Source organism: Microplitis mediator, chromosome 6, assembly GCF_029852145.1.
Source record: "Microplitis mediator isolate UGA2020A chromosome 6, iyMicMedi2.1, whole genome shotgun sequence".
In the NCBI taxonomy this organism is placed as follows: Eukaryota; Metazoa; Arthropoda; class Insecta; order Hymenoptera; family Braconidae; genus Microplitis; species Microplitis mediator.
The window spans coordinates 644,783-662,579 of record NC_079974.1 but is presented as its reverse complement, the minus strand read 5'-3'; the positions used below and the strand labels follow the sequence as shown (position 1 = coordinate 662,579).

The following is a 17,797-nucleotide window of genomic DNA, read 5'->3' as shown; positions in this document are numbered from 1 at the left end:
AAATGCATCGAACAACATTGCAGAGCCTCTACCGAATCGCATTTTGTTACAACAAATAATCTTCTTTTTCAAAAAATCCAAATTTTTATTTTCAATTCAATATTTTCCTTCTTTTTATGTCAAACTTTTTTCATTTATCTTCTCACTATTTTAAATTTATTTTAAATCAACGTCGCTGCTTCTTCAACTCGATCTTCTGAATAACTTTAATGGACACACGTTTCAATATAACTTCAAGTATTTTCACATCCTCCACATTAACAATTAATTCCTCTTCGGTGGCTACTTTACTTATCTTCCTACTTTAACGTACTGCTAAGTAAATTTTTTTTTTTTCTATATACTACTGATCACACACTTATTAGTGTCTTGGATGGCGACGAAGGCCTCGCAACTTGATACTTAGTCACAACATTTTCAAAATTCTTTTTTCCATTATGATAAAATAATAAGTCCTAATATATTTCAAAAATCCACAGACTCGTGCCAACTTCAAAATAATATTTTAACCCCTTCTATTTCACTAATACGTCATCTTCTTCTTAATCCAAGATAATATTTTAACCCCAACACAATACTTTTTATTTCTTCACCAAAAACAATAAGTCAGTAGAGAGTTTTTAAGAGTTTAAGCTCGTTAACCAAAACAGAACAAAAATACGACATACAAAAGTGACCGGAAGATTCAATTTTAAGACAGGAAGAGCCGTTAGACTACGTCTAATTTCTGATATTCTTCGTCACGTTCTATAATAAAACGTAAAAACTTGTTGTACTAGATCAGAGCTGAGATACTTTATCCCTCGAGGTTATCCGATCAACTGTTTTAAACTGAATAACACAAGTAATGTCAGCAGTAGCGTTGACAGTGGAGGATTAACAATAGCGGTGATGACGATGAAGGTTTACAGAGACGAGAATATATATATATATGTATTTATAATGCTGTAGAGTTGATGAAGACGATCATTTAAGCAACGACAAAGATGACGGAAACCGTTGCTGTAATGGCGTAGCGTTTGTGTCTCAGGAGTCAGGGGATCAACCGTCTGGCCAATAAGAGCCAACTTGGTCTGTAGTCAATTGGAACCACTCAGGGCCCGACGCCCGAACGAAACTTATATGCCCGTTCTGTATTTTACTGAGGTATCTTCCCTTTTATTAAATCTCTCCCTCTTTTCCACAAGACGTTTATTCAATTTTCTTCTTCTTCTATTCGAAAAATCCTCTGTAACTAAAAAAGAAAGACTTAAGGTTTATTTACGATCACTTTATTGCTATAATTCGTTATAGAAAAATTACTAGTCTCTGTGAAAATTTTAGAATTATTACTGACTCGTTTTAATATTCTTTTCATTTATCAATCTGTTGATATCAATTTTTGATGTTTACCCGGGTCGAAAAAAAATCTTAATTATGACTTAAAATTTAAGTCAAAATCCTTCAAATTTCACCTACGTTTATTTTTTTAGTCAGTGTAAAATTTCCATAACACTTGACTTAGATTTAACTTTTTCTGGCTTAGTTAGGATCGATTTAAGACAAAATAAGTCACGTTTAAGTCAAAACTGGTTCAGTTTGACTCTATTTCTTTTAGATTTAAGACAAAAAAAGTCACATTCAAGTCAGAATTGCGTCGATTTTAATACATTTTACTTAGATTTAAGTTAAAAAAAGTTACATTAAAGTCAGAATAAAACAAAATTAGACAGTTACAACGCAATTTTAAAAAATGCTTACAATTAGTAACATATAATTAATGACAGTAATAATTATTCGAGGTGTTTATGGTTTAGAATATTTTCGATTATTATTAAATGGTATATTGTTTATATCAAAAAATTATAAAGAAACATTAAAAAATAATTCTTCTTATGTAGCATTTAAATACTTGAATGAAAAACGTTTTGGTCTTCTTCATTCTTTTATAAAAATTATTGATAAAATATGCGATTGTCAAAAAATTAGTAATTGTAAGTGCGTTGGCCATCATTTTGCAATAATAACTCTTCTGCAAACAAAACCTTTCAAAGAGCCTGTCAGACTTCTCCAACTATCACACTTATATGAATTCATTGTAACTGAAAATGTATTTGCGATTCCTGTCGAAAATTTACTATCGGTATGTTTTTATATTAATACAGGTAATAAAACGTTTATTGCAGAATTGGTTAATCAATATGAAAATGAATGATATTGTAAACAAGAGCTTATACAAATTCTTCAGGAACAGAATATAAAAAAATCATTGCAATAAAAATTTTTTTTATAGTAATTTTAATTTAATCAAAAATAATTTTTAAAAAATTTGCTATAGTTAAAATTGAGTTTTAATTTTAGATTAGTTCAATTAATAAATAAGTATAAAAGCCACATGCGATTTGACTTAATTTTTAAGTTAAAATTAAGTCAAATATAGAACTAGATTTCGAATCGATAACAAGTTGTTTTTTTAAGACAAAATAAGTCAAATTTAAGTCAATAAAATAATATAAGCCAAAAAAAGTTAAATTAAAGGAAACTAAACAATTTAAGTCAAAAAAAGTCTAATCTAAGTCAAAAAAGTTAAAAAAAGTCAATATTAAGTCAAAAAAAGTTAAAATGTAGAATACAGTTGTCGGCATATCGACGACTTCAAAGAAAATTAAGTTAAATTAAGTCAAATTTAAGATTTTTTTTTGACCCGGGTACGAACATCAAATACTAAAATTAATCCTTTGAGACTAATTAGTATTAAATTAACATTCCTGTGAATTTTGCTTACGTCAATTCTATTATTATTGTAAAGGTTTTTTTTCGGAATTGATAAAAGTAGATAACGTGTAATTCTAAATTATAGGAGAGGGGAGGAACAAAACAGAGTACTTAAAGAAATACTAAGTTTTCGGGGACTCAATTACGTTTAATACTTTTTTTTTATGATATTCAAAGTGGGGCAAAATAGATTCCCTGATTAAAGAACTGAATCTGATCGAATTGAAATTTTAATTCTATTTAATTTAGATAAATTCTGTAAATTCTGTACCTAACTTAAAAATTAATTCTGTCTAATTCGGCAGGAAAACCAGAATTTTTCCAAATTAAAACGAATTTAAATAATTCTATTCGGTTTAATTCTGAATAATTCGAAAATAATTCTCCAATTTCTGGTTCTGAATCCAAATTGAAGTGAAATAAAACGAATTTGAAATTTTTAAATCAGTTTTATTCTGTTTAATTCAAATTCAAATTTTCAATTCAGTTAAATGCTGTTTTGCGAAATTCGACAGAATATAACAGAATTAAAATTTTTAATCCGGTCGAATTCAGTTGTTTAATCAGGATTACCCTTTAAAAAATGTGAAAACAATGGCACTGAAGTTAATCGACATCCAATAATTTTTAGATTTTTTTGTAAAAAAAAAAATCTTTTAAAAAATTGCACATACAGTTTTTTTAATTTTCTATAAGTGCATTTTTTAGTTTTTTTTTTTTTTTTTTTTTTGTAAATTAAATTTTCTGATAAGTAATTTACATAATGAAAAATTATATTTCACATAATTATTGGATACAAGGAAAGAAAAAAAAACTTAAATAGTTTTTAACATAAAACAAAAGTCCCTGACGTTTTTTGATTGACACTTTCGATTTTGAAAAAGTTTAATAAAAAAAATTCAAATATTTACAAAAGTGATTTTGAATTGTTTAAAAAACATTTCAAAAAACAAAATTATTTTATAAAATTTGAGAGTGCCCGATTTTGTCCACCTCTGACCCCTATCGTGGAATCGGTTGAATTTATATTGATATAAGTGTATTTCGAGTTATCGAATATAATAAGATGTGTACCGCAATCAACTGAATTATGATTTATTACTTTGTCTATTGATATCAAAACTTTTCTAAACTATTTGTGCACTATTTCTTCTCGCTTTATGATTGTAATGGCTGTTGATAGAAAATAAAACTACTAAAAACATTCAGTCTTTACTAGTATACTTGTTACTTTAGTTTGTAGTACATAGTTTAGTTTTTTTGACTTCGAAAATTGTTGACTTTATTTATCATTCCCCTCTTCATTTATATTTCGAGATAAGTTAATTGAAAAGTGATTCGTTACTTACATTCAGTGGAAAACAGTAATCAGTGTTATCATGTGATTAAGCAACTTTTTGAGATATTTATCAAAAATGTGATTAAGATTATAAGGGCGATTGTGTCAACAACCTTAATTTCGTTACAAAACTTTTTAACATGTATTGTATACATATACACAGAGAAAGAAATACAGGAAACTTTACTAAAAAATATAAGTTGAAACTACTAAAGTCATATTATTAATTTGAAACGCTACATTGCTAATGTGTAATTTTTACTATCCTGAGAACTTATTTTTTTCTTTATATTTAGTAATTTTTATTATTTGAGTATTAGGGTGGGCCAAAAAAAGTGACTATTTTTAACTTCCCGCTAAGAAAATTGTAAATTTTCAAAAATTCGGGAAGTTATTGGTTTCGGTCCGATTTACGAAAATCGAATTTCCATCAGATGTCGACGTTTCGAGGTCCTAGGAAGCTATCCTGACTAATTTCACGATGATGTCCGAGTGTATGTATGTGTGTACGTACGTACGTACGTATGTATGTATGTAAATATTCATAACTCTTGAACGGATGAACCGATTTTGATCGTTGAGGTGTCATTCGACGCGGCTTGTTAATGTCTTGAGGCCGTATAAATTTGAACTTAATCGGTAGGGTGCGTTCAGAGATATTTCAAAAATAAAATTTTTTCGAAAATGTTTTATTTGGATAACTTTTAATTTGCTCGATGGATTTATTCCAAAATCTAATCAGCTCTAAAACTCTATAAGCCGCGTCGAATGCCACCTCAACCATCAAAATCGGTTCATTCGTTCAAGAGAAACCGTTGACGAAAGAATTCAAAAAAAATTTTTTCCTTGGTTTTTTTGAAATTTCTCAAAAACGGCTGAATAAATCAATTTCAAAATTCGACCAGCTTTAGAACTTGATAAAACGCGTCGATTGCCACCTCAACCATCAAAATCGGTTAATTCGTTCGCGAGATATCGTGGAAGAAAGAAATGCTAAAAAATGGTTTTTTACAAAACAATGGCATACACAAGTAATTGCGAGCTCGAAAATATATTCACAATAATGTTTTCGAGCTCAGCGAGCTCGGAAACAGCGGGAAGTTTTGGGGCTGGCCCGCAGGGTCAACTGACAGACCGATTTTTTTTCTTTAGTTACAGTGAAAATATTGTTTGAGATGATGAAAAAAAAATTCTATTAAAATTTGAGCTCTCAATATTGACATTAAGAGGTGCCCATTTGCAATTCTCCATTTCCCAAGTAAATAACATGGGAAAAAAATTAATTCATAAATAATATAATATTGAAAGCGAAAAAGTATAAGAATGATTCTCTAAAATATATTGATATGAAAAAAAAAATAGCCACTCTTGGTCTTTAAATTTTATTGTTTGAAATGATAAAATACGTCATCTTGTCATGTAGATATAGTCGCATCAGTAATACTTTAAGTTAATTCTTTCACATACATTGGAAGTCCACGAACACAAGTAAAATTTTATTGTTTCAAACTATAAAAACTGATGCGCTTAAGATATACTGTCTACAATTTTAAGACACTAATAATTACAGAACGTTGTATATAAAACCAATTGTTCGACATTGAAAATTTTATTTGACTGATTGTTTTTTTACTTTTTTACTGTAAATTTTAATGTTCCAAATATCGAATGTTGAAGCTGAAACGTTAAATTATTATAATTTCAATTTTTTATCTACCAAACAGTTATTTCTATTACTTGTAACATGATTTATTCACATATGGGTGATTCCGTTCTAACTGTGATATTCAATTTCCTGTATTGGTTGTTTTCAGAAATCGTTAATTAATCAAATGTTTGTGTTAATTGGATAATTATATACATATTTCAACATTATTTTTCTATTATATAACTTGCCACTTACAGAAAACTTACAATTTATCACTTAAATGTCAGTTCCGTCGTCCATTTCTAGAATTTACCTATAAATTGTTAATTTTTTTTGTCGCAATAAATGATTTAAACTAATTACTTTATAAATTCTAATGTTTATGATCAAACTGAAAAAAATTGACACACTTTTTGTTCAATGTATTAAGTTAACATTGAATTCCGGTTCAATAACTTTTGTCTTTAAATTTTAACAAATTTTTGAATTTGAATTTGTGTGACTCGAGCGCGATCTACCTTGAGATTTATCATCATTAATGTGTTAAATAATTATAAAAAAAGAGTTTAAAAGTGTTACAACAGAATTTATAAATTAATTTAATAATTTTCTCAAACAATTTCTACCGAATTTATTTTATGCCAGTACCGTGGATAAATGAGTCAGTACCGTGGAACGCAAAATTTGAAATTTGCTTCTCGTTTTTGACGCTTTGAAGTTTTTTACAGTTAAATAAATAAATAATATGCATAAAAAAATTGAAAAAGTTTTTGATTTCAAAATCTTAAAATTTTTAATCTAAAAAATCACAGTTAGAACGAAATCACCCATATACTTTAAATTTCAATAATTAAATTAAGATTATTATAATTTATTCTATAAAACCACGAAATTACTGTTTGAAATGATATTAAATTGTGACCACATTCTAAATTTTTAGTAATCAATTGTTAATTTTTATAATTCATTTTTTTGTATGTATAATATTTTCGAGACTTATTTTTTCCGTGTATATAGATATATGAAAATTACATAATAAAAAAATATAGTTCCTCAATATATTTCTATTCATTTTTACGACCATAAAATATTTTTACTCTTTAAAGTTATTAAAAAATGTATGTATCTGAAGATCGGAACGGAAATAAAAAAACGAAATGAAAATTAAAAAATCTACTGGATCTCCACTTCTGAAAAGTTTCGCACGTCAGCCGAAAATTGCAGGCCACCCCCAACTGTTCCTCAAGTCACCTTTGAAGACAAATTTCATGAATTTTTTTAATTTTTGTTGCGCGAGAAACGTTTCGATTTTCAGGTACATAAAAATTTTTGAAAATCCAAAAGTGCACGTCCTATACGCGTTTACCTCATGTTTACAATAGTTTATTTAATTAATTTTCTATACAAGGTTTATTGATATCATTTTTTCCTCATCGAAAAAAGTTTTTTTGAGCTAAAAAAATATAAATCGCGCAACAGTTACACAAAAACATAATTAAAATTTTTAAGTTAATTTAAATTTATGTCCATAAAATGTCGATTTGACTTTAATTTTTTTAATAATTCTTCTGTGACGATCAATTTAATTTTCAACAACAAGCTTGTGTTAATTTCAAAGTAACACTTAATAAACAATAATTTGAATTTTCGTATTACGTAAGACTTTCAGTGTTAAATAGTAGATCAGTTTAAAATTAAAACATGTTTTTGACACAAATAAACAATATTGCTTACTATGCGAATGAAACATCCCGCATGAAAAAACTTTATATGTGAAAACATATATGATAGAATATATGAATATTATAATGTGATATATTGTACAATATATAAAATAATATTTATATTTTTGCCGTATTAATATATGATAATATATTGAAAAAAAAATATATTGCTAGAATATATTATCAATATATTTATCAATATATGACTTTTTATGTATGTTTTACATATATATTTTAATATATCTTTTTTATATTGATATATTATATTGAAAGTAGTATATTCATTAATATATAGTATTTTTTATATTTTTTATATATGTTTTCCAATATATTGCAAAATATATGGTTTCCAATATATTGTAAAATATATGGCACTTTTTTTACTTTTCTTAGGTTATTGCCAGTAAATATAAGGTCAATGAAAAGAAGGAGAAAAAATAATAAATTTGACTTTTTTTTGTGGAATTGTGTAGAAATTGAAAAAGTATATAAAAAAATAAAATTTTCAATATATTGCGAAAAATATAAGTTTTTATATACTGGAAAAATATAATTCCAATATACCGCGAACCATATATTTAATCATATAAATTCTTTCATATATAATCAATTATATAGAGACCATATACCACTAATTATATGAGTCAAAATATATGGATATATATATCAAGTTTATTATATTATACTTATAAATTATATATATACTATCCATATATGATAAGAATATATTGAGCATTATATGAGATAATATATATAGAAAAATACAAAACATTGTATACAAGTAAATATATTATGATAAATATATAATCCAATGTATGTAAAAAACATATATTTTTCAATATAGATATTTTTGCCGCTATATATTTATCACATATTCACCATATATTTTTTATATACTTTTAACAATATATAGCTTTCCCATGCAGGATCACTGAGTTAATAATAATGTGTTTCGTAAAATCCAATTTCCCGCTATTTCTATATTACATTTCTAAAGAATGAATGTTAATTTTATGATTCACTTTTATTGTAAAATTTATAAAATGAAATAAACTTGTATAATAAACGAACCTAATAAATTAATGATAAAATTATGCAAAGTGATGTTACATTATACAGAATAAAAAAATAAAAAACCACTTATCCATTGAATGGCAGTTATAATTATTATGGGATAAACCCTCTTACATAGTACTCATCGTATGAAGTTGTACTGGATATAGAGCAATTGATGTCAATCGCTTAGGTCGACTACGCCATTCGTTCAAATACCAATAATAAATTAAAAGATCCCGGAGATACGAACACGCTTAGTTGTTCAATTTACCAAATACATTAAGTGACAATGTCATTAGGTCGTAAATCAATCTAGTATATAAAGCGATTGTACAGGAAAAGGAAACGGAAAGCTAGGATAACTATTGCAGAAAATTAAACTAATCTGGGCTTGGCTGTTTTTGTATTTAACCATTGTTCAAAATTTTATAAAAATATACTTAATTTAATCACTGTAGAGTTATAGAAATATGCTATTAAAATTAATTATACTTCATAAAATAATGATTGTTCATATTTGTTTGAATATATATATATGTATGAATTATATACATATGAGAATACACTGACTACTTGACATTCAGACGAATTAACGGCAATTCCAGTTGACATTGACAGCATTCATGTGGATACTAATGTATATGAACAATTCCTAAGCGTTTATTCATTTTGGACCGCATGTAAGAGTTGCCTAAATAATTTTATTGCTTGCATTTAAGTGGTAGATTGATAATGGTCTCTGAAGAATCACGCTCAAGGGCACTAGACCATACTTTATAACGATGATTTAAACCAGGCAATGTGTGCAACGATGTTTTACTGCCCAAAACACCATGGGTTTTATTAGCGGCATTATAAAACACCATTCCAACTCTCGAATGGAGTAGTGCCATAGCACACATCGCACAAGGCTCTTGATCAAGAAATACCCAATATTTTGTACACAGATATTTACAATCCTCTCGTGCATCGTCGGTTTTGGATTTGGATTTGACGTCAGCGGGATATTCAAATTTTGGAATATTAATAGTACTCAAAGTTGATGGATAACAAAGTGGAAGGTTGGATTCTGGTTTTCTTTTTTTATTGTCAATGTTCTTTAAAGGGTTTTCACTCGGTACTAAATTCCAAGCTCCTTTGCCTCTCATTGCGGCTATTAGATCTATAGCCAGCATGGATCCATGCCACATAGGATGTTCATTTACCCTAGCTGTCGAAATTGCGAGTATTTTACTAGTCCCGTGATCATTAGGATTCAAAATTACAACACCACCACTGCAAATTTCATTGTCAATATCTTCTTTTTTAGTTGCTTCGATACAAACTTGCATGCAAGCTCGAATAACATCTTGCTGATCAGGTGTGAAAAAAGTTCCGTTAAGAATAGACTCTAATTCGATGTCAGGATGAAAACTAACTGGCCAACTTTTGGCAGCCTTTTGTGCCTGAGCTGAGCTTCTTGGCGCTGTTCTACATACTGGAACAATCACGAAGTTGTTTTCGAATAAATTTAGATTGAATTTTTTATCAGTTAAAAATTGTTTTAATTCATCTTCAGTTTCGAACGAGGGTTCAAGATTTTTTATTAACTGGGATTTTTCTTTTTTAAACGACAATAATAATCTATTGTTAGAGCATCGCTTCAAATGTCCAAAACCAGGCAAAAAAGTGGAAATTTGTTTAATTGCAATGGCAATGTCTTTCTTATTTATTAAAATTCCAACGTAAGCATCATGAAGTGGAATATCTTCTGTAAATTCAACCGGAACGATCGGTTTCAGTTTCATCCTACATTCAGTTGAAGTGGTATTTTTTTGATCCGCTAATCGCGCTTTCTTTGTTGGTTCATTTGATGTCATCCCTCTGTTGTTATCACGACTCCTCAATAGTATCCTGAAAATATGCTGCATTCATTTGTCTCATTTTTTATTTAAGTATTAGAAAAAATACTATGAATTAAATATGGAGATCGTAGGGAATGAAAAAATGATTTAATAAAAATAAATATCAAATAATTTTTAAATTCCCGACGACTCTTATCTATTTTCAATTATGTCCCTGGCAGATCTGAATTAAGGTAATTTCCTGTAATTTACCGTAACATACGACATTTTTACGGCAAATTTACCGCAATTTACGGTAGTTGCAGTATTTCACAGTGAATTACGGTAAAATACGGAAATTTCCAGTAATTTGCGGCATTTTTACCGTAAGTTTTTTTTTATTTTTACAGTTTTCACAGTGGAATACTTGACTTTGCGGTAATTTACCGCACTCTTGGTTAAAATTTACGGTAAAAATACCGCGCGTTTATCGTAAAATGCCGTATTTGACCACAAACACCGTGTTTTACCGTAAATTACATCAAATTACGGTAATGATCATAATTTACCGTAATTCGTATCCGCCAGAGGTACGAATAAAACATCACTATGAATATCACTATCAATATATCTATCAAATGATGTTAAATTATATCCTAGCAGATCCGAATTACGGTAAATTACGGTAATTATCGTAATTTACGGTATCTACCAGAATTGCCGTAATTTACGGTAATATACGGTAAACTGCGGTAAAATACGGTATTTTACCGTAATTTGTGGGATTTTACTGTAATTTACGGCAAATTAGGTAGATTACCGTAAATTACGGTAAGCCTGCTGGGTACCGTAATTCGGATCTGCTAGGGTAAGCTCACACGTTTAGTAAATTACAAAAAATATTTGAAAAGGTTGTAAACTGAGAGTAGGTTTTCACAATCCAAGTGCGCATGTATTAATTGTTGATTATACTTTGGTATAAACTATGAGTTTCATTATCTATTGTACCAGGCGACACAAGCAAATTTCAGACCAATGACATCTAGTTAATTAATAAAATTATCAATTTCCTTCCTAGGGCAGAAAATGCCCAATTACTAACGGCTAAATTAATCATCGACTTTATTCCAGTACTTTTAGAATATTGTCAGTTTATTATAATCTTCAGAGTAATCACACTCTGAGAAATATGAATAGTTACAGTAACTGAACAGTTAACATGCAGTATTAAACGCCTATTTTAGCATCTCACCTAAACGATCTTAGAAGTGCTTACACGGAAAGAAAATTTCTTGAAAAATTACCGTTATATTCACGGTAAACGTGGGACGAATGACACGACCGAATCATTTGTCGGTAAGTGAGATAATTTTCAACTTTTTTTCAACAAATTTTATTGTAGTCTACTGTAAATTTTATTCGGTTTTCGGTCAATTTTATGAAGTCTATCACAAAAAATAAATAAATTTTTTCGTAATTTTTATTTCAAAAATGGTAATAATTAAAATCGCCGCATTATGTCCCACGATTACAGTGAATTTAACGGTAATTTTTAAAGAAAATTTCTTTCCGTGTAGAAAGGGTGTTTTACACATAGAGAATTTTATAGTAAAAGTAACCCAAAAGTTTTAGGTAACGGTGATACAACTCGATACTTATGAGAATTATACTATTTGTTTTAGTAATTTTTAATAGAATTTACACTTTTTTGAAAAAAAATTTCCTGGCCCCGTAGACCTAAAAAACCAAACCAAAAATTAAGAAAAATTTTGTCTCAACCTATTTCTTATGATTCCGTAAAAACCGTGGCTCAAAAAATTATTTTGCTGGAAGATCTTTAAACTCGAGATTTCAAGCTTCAATTTGCTTATCTTCTTTTTCGATACGATCATTTTTCATGAAAATACAGCCTTCCAAAAATCACTAAAAAATTTATAAAATTTTCTTGATCCTTTTATTTTTTGAATAAGTGTATATTGGAATTATAAAAAAAAAATTAGAATCTCTTACGAATCGGGGATATTAATTTTATATCGTTGCTTAATTTCTTGTTACCCGATTAAATGTTTAAAAAAGGAAGATCTCAGTGATCTCAAAAATGATCCATTACGGACATAGTAAAAGACAATGATTTTATTAAATATCTTGTTAAGTACACGGAAAAAAATTCTAGTTAAATTTACAATGCTAACATCGTAATTTGTCCTATTAATTATTGTATTGGTGGACTAGACTTTTCACATCGTAATTTTTACGATGTAGGGTTGGAAATTTCATTTAAGAAATAATACTTCAGACAAACAACACGAAGTCTTAAGCTCTTTAATATAAATTACGATGTAACATCGTAAAATTTGAAGAGAAATTTTAAATAAAAGATTAAAATAATAATCGTTCGGCAGTTGGATTCGAACCCGAGTCCTTTCGAGTGCGAAGTGTCCGACGCCTTGGACCACTCGGCCACTGAAGGGCCTACACTATATGTTGTTTTTAAGATCCATATAAACGACTTGCGGAGGACCCAGTTACTATTTAAAAAGTACGATGTAACATCGTACTTTTTATAGCTTCCATCGTATTATAACAGAGGCAGCACTGTAATATTTATTTTGTTAAAAAGTAAATAGAAATATTAAATGTACGAATAAATATAGTTTTTAAAGTGTCATTTTTATTTATTTTTTTTTACGATGTTAAATTGTAATTTTTGCAGTAATTTTTAATCCTAAAAGTCTTTGTTAAAATTACGATGTTAAATAGTAAAAAATATAACCCACATAATAAATTTTGAAATAAAACATTTAAAAATTGACATTAATAAAAGTCTAGTCCGAGATTACGATGTTACCATCGTAAATTTTGGTAGAATTTTTTTTCCGTGTATAAAATAAAATAATAATGTAGAATTTGATAATAAAGACTTATAATACATTTAATTTGTTGATCATTTAATTCAACCAACGACAAAGAGTATATCATATGGATAAACTTTGAGACATATTGTTAAGTTGGGCCACGGCCAAATCATTTGTCAGAGTTAGCCGCAATTGTTAAGCGGCAATCTTGAGAATGCGCTTCAACAGCTTACAAATAATTTTATATATGATTCCATGAAAATTATCAAAAAAATTAACTATAATAAAAATAAAAATAACAATAATAATACTCATGAGTAAAAGTATATAAATAAAAATATAATAGCAGATATAGATAAGATGATTATATTATTAAAATAAATTTCCGTATCCGTTATGTATTCAAACGTAGCTTGGAATAAAGTGAAGAATTCCTAGCAATAATTTAATAATTCTTAACACTGATGAAATTGACTCGGTTAATTTTCCCCTCAATATTGTACTATACAGTAATCACACATTACACACGTGATTCAAACAGCGTCTCAGTAACAGTAACGATCGAGACAAGCAAAGATGAACGTTAATTCGTATAGGCAGATATGACACTATTCTGATCAAACAAGTTTCATGATCATGATAGTATTAATGTTATGTAACTGAATGTAATGTAAACTACATCTAAGTAATCAATCACGAGTCAACGTGTATAACAAGAATAATTTTTTTTATTCTTTAAAATAATTAACTCTTTAAAATTATATCCATAAATAATAATCATAACAATTATAAACAATGTGTCATATACTATTTAGCATTAATAAATTCACATGTTGATGAACACATTAATATCGCATGGTTACACATGCTTATATATTATTCATTTTTTAATAATATATTCTTTAATAGCATTACATCAATATAAATATTGAAGTAAGCCGTCATTCAGTCATTTTTAATTTTTTTCAAAACAAACTATACAAAAAAAATACGCCTATAGCTTTTTTAATTTTCTACGAGTGTGTATTTTTAGTCTTTTTCCTTTTTAAGTTCCCGCTAAGAAAATTGAAAATTTTAAAAAATTCGGAAGTTATTGGTTTCGATCCGATTTTTTAAAATCGAATTTTTAAGAGATATTGATTTGACGTTTTGAGGTTCTAGGAAGCTATTCTGACTAATTTCAAGATGATGTCCGAGTGTATGTATGTATGTAAATATTTGTAGCTTTTGAACGAATTAACCGATTTTGAACTTTAAGGTGTCATTCGACGCGGCTTGTTAAATGCTATAAGCCGTGGAAATTTGAGCTTGATTGGTAGGGTGCGTTTGGAGATATTCGAAAAATAAAATTTTTTCAAAAATATTTTTTTTCGATAACTTCTAATGTGCTCGATGGATTGATTCCAAAATCGACTGGACTCTAAAACTTTACAAGCCGAATCGAATGCCACCTCAACCATAAAAATCGATTTATTCGGTCAAAAGAAACCGTTCCCAGACAGAATTAAAGTCAGAATGACTGCTTTACGACGTATTTTTGAAGGAGTCTTCAAGAAGTCTTACAATGACTTCTTAAAGGTGTCATTTTTAAGAACTCTTAATTAAGAGTTCTTGAAGACTCCATAAATAAGACGTCAGTTTTGTGACGTCTTAATGTATTCTTTTTTTAACTTTTTTGAAGTCAAAATGAAGTCACAATTAGGAACTCTTTAAGACGTCATGGTAAGTTCATTCTGAAGTCTTATTTGCGGAGTCAGAAAAAAGAACTCTTTGAGAACTCTTTTTAAAGACGTCTTACTGAGTTCGCTAGGTGGCGCATTCGACATCTTGAGAACTTCTTAAAGACTTCTTTAACATGTTTTTAAGACGTCCAAATCATAAATAGGAACTCATTCAGAACTCATCAAGACGTCATTTTGCTATCTGGGTTGTCGAAAGAATTAAAGACAATATTTTTTTTTTTTAGTTTTTTTGAAATTTCTTAAAAACGACTTGATAAATCAATTTGAAAATTTGATCAGCTTTAGAACTTGATAAAACGCGTCGATTGCCACCTCAACCGTCTTAATCGGTTAATTTGTTAGAAAGATATTGTTGATGAAAGAAATTGTAAAAAACTTTTTTCCGAAAACAATGGCCTACAAAAGTATTTTCGAGCTCTACAATGTATTCATAACATTATTTTCGAGCTCAAAGAACTCGAAAATAGCAAGAAGTTCTGGGGCTGTCCCCAGGGTCAACCGATAGACCGATTTTTTTTATTCTAATCAATATTTTAGTAGTACAGCTTAATATGAATCCAGGAAATTTTATTGGAAAACAAAAAAAAGAAAATTCATCTGTAGTTCATTTAAAAAGAATATGAATGGGTTGATAATTTTTTATTGATATATATTTCTAAAAATGTTCAGTAAAGTTTTATCTTAAAAATTATAGCTCCAAAACAAGAATAAATACGAAAAAAAGAATGAAATGCGTGTAAAGATAATTAAAATACGAATATTTTCCCGCTTTTTTTAATTTCTTAAGTCGTTTTTTCGCAGGGATATCGATTGTTGAAGATTCGATTGTCGTATGTCTGCTACATTCACACTCATGTTATTTTCATTATCATTTAATAATAATAATAATAATAATAATAATAATAATAATAATAATAATAGTTTGTTTATTTAACGTTTTGCAACTTTGATTTAAATCCGCACATACAATTCGTATGAACGTTAATTATTATAACAATAATCAAATATTATTACAGTCCGGTTAAATTTGAACCCGAGTAATTACATATTTACTCTTATCTTTAAATATAATAACATAACCAATGTGCAATCACCTCAAATGATCTCATAATTTTTCCACGTGTTTAAAAATATTAATTACTCATGTCATCGAACATAAGCCCTCATAATTACTAATAACCTCAATTATTTAATGATACTGAAGTTAGCAGACGTCTGACAGTTTTTGAATTTTTTAAAAAACGATTAACTATAAAAAAAAAATATTTTGAAAAATTGCGGCTATAGTTTATTAAATTTTCTACATGTGCATTTTTTTAGTTTTTTTTTTTTGTAATTTATTTTGTCGAAAAAAAAAAATCCAAAAATTTTTTACTGTCTGCTAACTTCAGGATCGTATAATTTAAAATTAATAGACAAAAACTCGACTTTTTTTTTACGATTAATTTTTAAAAAATTCAAAATTATTATGACTAAAAATGATCAAGTGAATTTACGTTGAGATAAAAAAAGTTGATAAAAAAATTTATTATTTATTAAGTTTCAACATGACAAGGCGTCGACGTCAGATGGCACTTTGTTCGTTATATGCACATTGTAATCGTAATAATAATAATAATAATAATAATAATAATAATAATAATAATAATAATAATAATAATAATAAGTAATAACCAATTCTATCATGTTTGTAATAGATATCAACCCGTGCAAAAATTTATTTCGGTCCCTAGTAATTATTATTTCTACAATTCTTACATAAATTATAAATATTAGTTCAAAATAAATAATTTACCTGACGAAGTTGTCGCCAATTTAAAATTCCCGGATTTATTTATTAATTTTAAAAATATATAATTAAAATGTATGACACTTTCTGAGGACGATACGTAGTCATACACGTACACTACACTGATAAACACTAAAAAAATTTTTAATAACCCTCCGGTAATTACGAGCCGAAATATATTTTTTAAAAAGTATAGTCTGGTACGAAGTAGACGTCGATAGGTAAGAAAGTGAATTTTATTTTTTTGAATTTAATGTTGATTACTGTTAAGAAATAGTTGTAATAACAGACAGAATGTGTAATGTGTACTTAGAGCTTTTGTAACTGAAGTTTTATCGTATCGAGTGAGATAACGGTGGAAGTATGTAGTTGCTAAGGTAAAGAGGCTGGTGAAGTGGGGGCTGAAAGAGAAAGATGTTCTTGCATTAGTTGATACATTTGTTTGTATATTTAAATACATGTGTCAATTAAACATGTATGCATATAAGTTTAACTGTATAATTATTTTAATGAGGGAATTGCATATGATTGTCAACACACACATAAAAGATAAGACAAGAGAAGGGTATGTCTCTTATGGTAGCAATTTACGTCATTCTTATTTATCAACATTTGGTAAAAATTCTGCTCTGATAGCCACCTTAACTGCAAGTTAACTTTAAGCTGCGGCAGTATTTTGAAGTCAACTGAAAGGAAAATAACAACTTGTAGTCAATAGTTACAAAATCTGAAAGTTGTCATCAATTTGATCGCAACTAATTGACGTCAACTTTCTGATCAGACTGTTTTACTATCGGGGAAAACGGCAGCATCAGGTTTATCCACAGTTGTATAGATAGTTCTGGACATTCCCTGATAGCCAGAGTTTCTGATCAGAAAGTTAGTGTACATGAGTTGCGACCAACTTGACGACAAGTTGTCGACAACTTTCAACTCGTGTATTAACTGTTGTCTACAAGTTGCTCAGAAACTTGACGACAATCTACTGTTGCAACCTGTCACCAAGTTTCTGAGCAATTTGTAGTCAACTTGTCGGCAGAAATGCCAACTTTTGCGGCCAACTTGGT

General features: G+C 28.3%; 1 protein-coding gene across 4 annotated transcripts; it reads right to left on the bottom strand.

Moving 5' to 3' along the window:
• Nucleotides 1-53: 53 nt before the first annotated feature.
• On the bottom strand, nt 54-17,259 carry LOC130669370 (probable inactive tRNA-specific adenosine deaminase-like protein 3). 4 transcript variants are annotated; one of them, XR_008990165.1, is made up of 2 exons: nt 16,737-17,259; nt 54-1,234 (listed from the first exon to the last, which is right to left on the bottom strand). XR_008990165.1 is itself a non-coding variant. In XM_057472221.1 (2 exons), the coding sequence occupies exon 2, from the start codon at nt 10,378-10,380 to the stop codon at nt 9,223-9,225; it is 1,158 nt and encodes a 385-aa protein (XP_057328204.1). In that variant the 5' UTR covers nt 10,381-10,414; nt 16,036-16,151; the 3' UTR covers nt 8,621-9,222. The 4 variants fall into 4 exon arrangements, 3 of the variants coding, with proteins under 3 accessions (XP_057328204.1, XP_057328203.1, XP_057328202.1); XM_057472221.1 differs by lacking the exons at nt 54-1,234; nt 16,737-17,259 and adding exons at nt 8,621-10,414; nt 16,036-16,151; XM_057472220.1 differs by lacking the exon at nt 54-1,234 and adding an exon at nt 8,622-10,425 and having other exon boundaries at nt 16,737-17,212.
• Between the last annotated feature and the right edge of the window lie 538 nt (nt 17,260-17,797).